Here is a 7,112-nt window from a genome sequence, read left to right on the forward strand (position 1 = left end):
AACTAATCTAATTCAGCTCAAATTTGCCTGATAAAGGTCTCCACTTACCACAAATACCCAGTTCCAAGCCACTGCCTAATCATCCCTCCATTCAATTTTGCCCCTCCTCCACATCTCTTCATCCCAATCAGTGCAATTCAAGACATCTTCATGACAGTTCCAGCTCCCTGCTAATTTCATGAGCCACTATCCAAGCCCAAATACCCTTTCCTCTTGCTCATTTGACAAACCCTTAATAACTCTCAAAACCCAACCTTCCAGCCCTGCTCATTTCAGGGCCCCTCATCTCACCTCAGGCAGAAGCCTCTGTACAGTCCCCAGGCAAGCAGCAGTTCAATGGCTCCTCACCTGAACACCAGGCCAGGATGCAGCACCTACTCCAGCACTGATACAAGATGGGCAGTCCCAACAGGATCCAAGAACTCCAGTGTTTGGGGAGAGGGGGAGTTTAGGGGCAGCAGCCAGGGGACAGGTTAAGAGGCAGCTTATCACAAGGAACTGAGGCAGAGGCGTGGACTCCTCCACAATGAAGAAGATGCCTCAGGGTGTACAACACCCCCAATATAGCCATACAGCATTCGTCCATTCTTGGTTACTAATGATCCTCTCAATCCTAGGTAACAGATAGTCTTCTGAGCCTCGCTCTGTGTGTACACACGCTCCCCTCAGCTTTCAAAACCCTCCTCCCTCTCATGTTCCCATGAGCACACTTAAGTCCTCACTTTACCTGTATACATATTGGCTTCAATGTGATATTAATGTGTGTGTGTGTGTGTGTGTGCGCGCGCGACTCCTCTCTAATCCCTGCTTCTGGTGTTTAGGAGACTGCTTAGTGAAAATTTACCTAATGTTTAGATCTAAAATAAAGAGATATTTACTGAAGCATTAATTGAATGCTGTAAAAATCCATTCCCTGGACATTTATAAGGCTTTAAATTTCAACTGCTTAGACAACACATAAGTGCTCATTTGCTAAAGATGCTAAGGGCAGTTTGAGAAATGTCAGCTAACGCCGTTCAATTTGAGAAGCATGAAACAAGCAGTGTAGTTTGACTTGGGTCAATACTGGCATGCAAAATGTTAACGTGACAGAGAGAAAGAAAGAAGAACAATCCCAGCTGTCAGGTCTAAGGACAGTGTAAAGGAAAGGAAAGGTCATTCATATGCTGTAATTCCATTGCAGCATTCCAGTAGAATCTTGCTCTGCTAAATACTCAAACATAAAGGTCTTTGCTTTAACTGTATATGAATCCTTATAGCCGCCTGGGTGATGTTTGGATTCATTTGTCATCATGCATTCCCCCCAAAAAGAAAGAAAACCCCAAATTTAAAACCACATACCCTGGGCATCTGGCAAGAGGAAACGTTTTAAAGTCAGCATTCCACTAAATGTATTTACTAGACATATGGATGTCTCCTGTCTGATTTATTGTGTTGTAATACAGCTTGAATTCACAGACGCGTGTTTAGATGTGGAATTTTTGATTCTGGCCAATCACTGATGAACAGGTCACAATGTTACCTTAGTGCAATAGGTATTAAAACAAAACAAAAAATCCAGATAAAGTGTAGGCTTATAGTAGATTCAAATCATGTATCTGTCACAAGTGAAAATAAATTGTTTGGTCTCATCCTCACCGTGTTTGCTTATTTTGCAGTGGATTTGTTACATGCATAATCTCCATTCAAGAAAAGCCTCATACCTGTAACACTAGCGGGGGATGGGGGTTGGCTGATCTGGATTAAGGAGCACTGCCATGCAGGGAGGTGACGCATACCTGCCTGCACAATACATATTCAGGCTAATGCCAGTAATATCTCACTTTTGTAAGGAATAAATTCACTCACAAATTTTAAATCACTTGAAACAGAAAAGAAAATCTTTGTAGCTCTGTGGTCATCAGATGTAATTTCTACTCAAAAATCAACTATTTAACAACAACAACAACAAAACTACTATCCCCCAACATAGACACACAGACACACACACCCCTTTTGAAAACTATCCACAGCCCATACTTTAAAAATTTGTCTTGAGGAACACAGCCAAATGCTAATTTTGGTTACACTAGTGTAAATACAAAATAATTCCACTGAGTTACTCACTGTGCTGTTCATTTTAAGGTGAAGGACTAGAGAAACCATAACTCACTTGATGTATTCATTCTATTCCTGCTAATATTTTATTCATACCAACCTTCATTAATAAAGATGAAACTTTAGACTCACGATTGCTCCATTTACAAAACTACCATGCTTCTTTCCATATCGTCTAAGCATGATCACTTAATACACAATTTTCTAAAAAAATCGCACATACCAAAACTGCGTATTTTGAATTTGTAAAATTCACTGAACAAACTTTCACAAAGTGAATCCTATTTCTGACTCCCAGTAAAGCACAAGCTAAAAACGGAAGCTGAGACCTTTAAAATAAAAGAAGCTGTACTCTCCGTTAAACAAACAAATAATAAACCTTCATAAATGGTAATTTGTCCAAAAATGCAGGTGCATAAATAACTTCAGGCAAGATTTAGTATAAATAACGTTTGCTCAACTAGTACCTATGCCATAAAAAAATAAAAGTTTGTCTTCCTTTTTCAAGAACTGAGTAGTGATCAAAAGACTCGCTGATATACAAATATTAAGAACCTACCCAGGAGTTGATCATTTTGGCATGAAATTGGTGCAGAACTGGGATATTATGTGAGTTTAAATGTTTTTCCTGGGAATAATTTCTCTAGCACATTTTGCAAAGTCATAGCCATAGATAGCGGTCTCCTTTCTGAATGCCAGGTCTTGGACTGAGAAATATAAAATGGAATAGATCACACTGCATTTTAAAGTATGAATATTAACCTACTTGAGAAATGGTCTAACACTGTACATTGCAATATTCTACACTCATCAGCATAAAGCTATGTGATCTAACATGATGTGAAGGTTGCAAAATTGCAATGGTAGTCGCACTGCCTAAAGCAAAGAAGAAACTTCCCCCATAAAATTATATTTTTGAATAGGCGTTAACCCACAAAAAATCTTGAGGTTTTATTTATTGCACTCACACAAAAAATGTAAAACAGGCAAATGTCAGAATCAGAAATTAGGTCAGCCATGCATTTCAGCAGGCTCTGAACAGTACAAGAAACTCACACTAACCAAACAATGCACTGTGTTAAGTAATAAAGTATGGTGTTCTAGTCAGATGATGCCTACATCACTAATACCAGATTAAACCCCATATTTGCCTGTTGTGTAATGTGTTATGCAGTGTAGCATTTTAACCTCATTTCTGATTTATCCTTCCAACTACACTCTTCGTGTGGGGAAGGAAAACCAGCACCTTTTATGAGAGACATTATTTGAAAAGATCAAGAGAACCTGCTTTGTCAAGAGCTTCAGTTAGGCATTTTATGATCATTCCAATGTTAATATTAATAGCATTGTACTCACGGGGCCTTCTACTCCACTGTCTTGCAGCTTGTCTAGCCATTTACACTTGTGCTCAGTGAGTGCAAAATCGGTGTCAAGTGCCGCCATTCTGATCTGGTAGCATTTCACGCCCACGCCCCCCTCACGTGCCGCGAGGGTAGATGATTACAAGGGGCGAGGCAGTAGAGCAGTATGTCCTCTAACTGTACCTCTAACTGTATACTAGCATGGAGTCTTCTGAAGGCAGAAATATTAGCGGGCTACAGCTCCATTACATGCTAACATGTAACATGGATGTAAATAGAGTTTTCCTTACAAGACGATGATACAGATTAACAATTTTAATACCGCATGCATTTGGAATTAATATTCCTTCCTATTACACCCCACTTTCACTGATGTCCAGGTGCAGAATGTTTATAATAAGCGTTTGTAAACCAGGTTCTCTGCATATTGAATATGGTTCTGCATGTGCTCTTCTTAGTGGAAAAAAGGAGGTAACAAATGTGTCACCTCTGGGGTATTTTCTTTGTTATGCCCTCACAAATGACAGTAGATAAAAGCAGGCACAGTGCACCAGGAGCTTTATCTTCACGCGTAACCTTACATATACTAATTTAACACTCAGGCATATATATGCCATTCTTTAGAGAACAGACATAAAGCGGGAGAGAGAGAGAGAGGAGAGAGAATCTACCATTAAGGAAGATATGTGCTCTGTATTTTATTTTCGAATGAGAATGATGTTCATAATGAGCCAATTTTTCTTCAGTTGCACTGGTGCAAAACCACTGACTTCTTTTATGCCCCTAACTCAGTTGGAACAAGGTTCTCATGTGTTATTACATAGGATTGAACCATCTCAAATTAACTATTAGAAAGCATATTACTAATAGATTAGAGGTCATTGTTCACTGTGCTTACACCTGTGAAATTGTCCATTCTTCATACTAGCAATACAAATCAGGCAAACCAATAGTTTTTTTCTGCCACAAGTCCCACTCTGACCCTTAAAAAAAATAATCAAACAAATCCAGACTTTCAGCCAGATTCTGATACCCTTACTCATGCTGAATACCTTACTCCGCAAGAAGTCCCACAAAAGGTAATGAACTTTCTTGTTAAGTGAGGTGTTAGCATAAGTATCCTAATCTGGCCCTTTATGAGCAATGAATTGCAGTCACCCGGGCTTTGTAATGTCAACATGCAGTAAAAGATAGATCATTTCCTCTTGGAAGTTTCACATTTGGCCCTAAGAGTAACAAGGTTTATATCACTGAAAGGAGGCACAGGGCCTGATTATGATCTCACACAGGTTTTACACCAGTGTGACTCAGGGGGTTAGGAGAGGCAGCATGGTCCAGTGGATCAAGCATTAGTCTTGGACTCAAGAGCTCTGGGTTCTGTTCCCAGTCCTGCCACTGACCTGATCTGTGACCTTGGGCAAGTCCCTTTCCCCTCTCAACCTGTTTCCCATCATTGGTCTGTCTTATCTTTGTAGAGCATGAACCCTTTGAGCTGAGATATTTGTACAATGCTTGGCACAATGAGACCTCAATTTCTGTGCAGTCATCTAGGCATCCATAGAGTTACTATCAATAATGACACAGCTGCAACTATGACTGAACATGGAGGCAAGGCTGGTCCCATATTCTAAAAATCAATTTGCTATCCAGTCCTTGCAGGAAGCATGTCCAGCACTTCTGTGACCCATCCCTTCACTAATCCCCAGGGAGACCAGAGCCTTGAGAAGCCTGCCTGACAGACCAGAGGTGAAACAGCATGTCCAGTGTTTACACTTCAAAGCCATACTTCATGACAGGGCTTACACCGCAGGCTTTTGGCTGCACTTTTAGGTAGCCCTATTTGTTCACTTTATTGCTCCTCTGCTTGGATCTTGCTTTAACAAAACACTTTGAAAGGACACTTCACTACAGGTGGAAACAAAATGAAAGAATATGACAAAACACACATCACATACGAAACACAATCGCTTGTAAAATGTTTCTTTTTAAAAGCTATTATGCAACTTTCTAACTTATTTTAATTAATGTGCAATTTAAAATATATAAAAAGCCTTACCAACTAAATGAATTTTTTTTACAGTTCCCCTTCACCCCCCCCCCCATTAAAAAAATATGTATGGACTGGCATTGGAATATCTTTACTGAGTCTTACACTGATTCTCATGTTTAATTCTACTTATACATATAGCATTTTGAGTTTAATCTACTGCATTTAAAGACAGAGTGATCATATCATATACTTTTACAGTATAGCCAGCTAAGTAGATGTCTTTAGTCTCATAACATGATAAAAATCATTAGAAGTTACAGTCCATTTGATCAATGAGGATGGTGACACATGCAGTCTTCCTCAATGCAGTTACCATCAGACGCTCATTATGATTTTCTCTGTACTCTGCTGAGAGGTCTCACATTTCGCCCTTTAGGATTGCCTTCAGACTGTCAAACAGCTGTCCGGTATCAAGCGTTCTGTAGTAATTGGTCAATGTTGCAGTGCATCATCTCACTCGAGCCTGTCATCACCACCACCTTCCCAACCCCTAAATTATCCCATCAGAGTATTCTGGGAGCAGACCCTTTTCAGCCACAGGAAATCACAGTGAAACGCTTGGAAATGCAAGACATATTGTGGAGGACAATACCAAGGAGAAAGACCAAGACGCACGCCACCAAGATCACAGTGCAAACACCTGACCAGGTGGAGCTTTTCACAACGCCCCTCCTGTCTTGCTCCTCCTCTCCGACTTCCTGCGGGATCCCTCCTTGCAGGGGCTGCTGCTCGGTTGGGATTGTCATCACAGTGACAGACTTTTGCTGACTACCTGGCAGGAGGCGACAGCCAATGTCTCCTGGCAACAGCGCTCTCTCCTTGGAGATGGGCAAGGGCAACATGTAGCACCCATTGCTAGGAAGTTTGATGAAGACTGGGGTGTGCTCTGAAGTATGGGGAATTGCAATCACAGCAATCACCTCTGGGTCATCAGGCAGCTGGGATACAGAAAATCCCGGTGGCAGTTTAGTGATACCTCGGCACCAGGGACATCTCAGGTCCTTCTGGCTTGTCCTCATCTGCTGAAGGCAAACAGAACAGCAGGTATGCTTACAGTCCAGCAACTTGGGCCTCCGTCGGGGGCTGTAATAATTGAAACAAATTTGACATTCCAGCAAAGAGTCCTGGGACAGTGTCTCCATTGTAGCCCTAATGGAGAAAACACCGAGTATCTTACAGAGTCTTGTCGTATAGTCCAAAATCTGAAGCCTGGTGTAGTTCCTCTCTTTCCGTGACTTCTTCCTTTTATCTCACCAGCGAAGGACAATGGTTAGGCAGTTTGTAGACGAGCATCTGACTTTAATCTTTTGGTATCTGAGCAAAACAGAAAATTCAAATGAACCAGGTTAATTGGGAAGACCAAACAAAATGCAGAGGGGAAAAAAACAGATTTTAAAATGCAGGAGAATAGAATCTGCACCTCTTAAAATGATTAATAACTAGTGTCCTTTTTTAGAGCCAAATTTTCAGGTCAGTCTTTACTGGGCTTCCATTTTTGTAGCTACATGTAACCATCAACACAATTTTGCAATGGCAGTTATGCCCGCAAAAATGGAGACTAGAGTCTGAACCCTGGCCCTTAGCCCATTTTTCACTTAACACAT

At 40.9% G+C, this 7,112-nt stretch overlaps 1 protein-coding gene across 1 annotated transcript; it reads right to left on the reverse strand.

The window, feature by feature from the left end:
* Positions 1–3,023: 3,023 nt before the first annotated feature.
* RNF152 (ring finger protein 152) lies at positions 3,024–6,791 on the reverse strand. The gene has a single exon (XM_065584848.1). It carries the CDS (start codon positions 6,648–6,650, stop codon positions 6,039–6,041), a length of 612 nt encoding a protein of 203 aa, XP_065440920.1. The 5' UTR covers positions 6,651–6,791; the 3' UTR covers positions 3,024–6,038.
* Between the last annotated feature and the right edge of the window lie 321 nt (positions 6,792–7,112).

Source organism: Chrysemys picta, chromosome 2 (genome assembly GCF_011386835.1).
Source record: "Chrysemys picta bellii isolate R12L10 chromosome 2, ASM1138683v2, whole genome shotgun sequence".
Taxonomy (NCBI): Eukaryota; Metazoa; Chordata; order Testudines; family Emydidae; genus Chrysemys; species Chrysemys picta.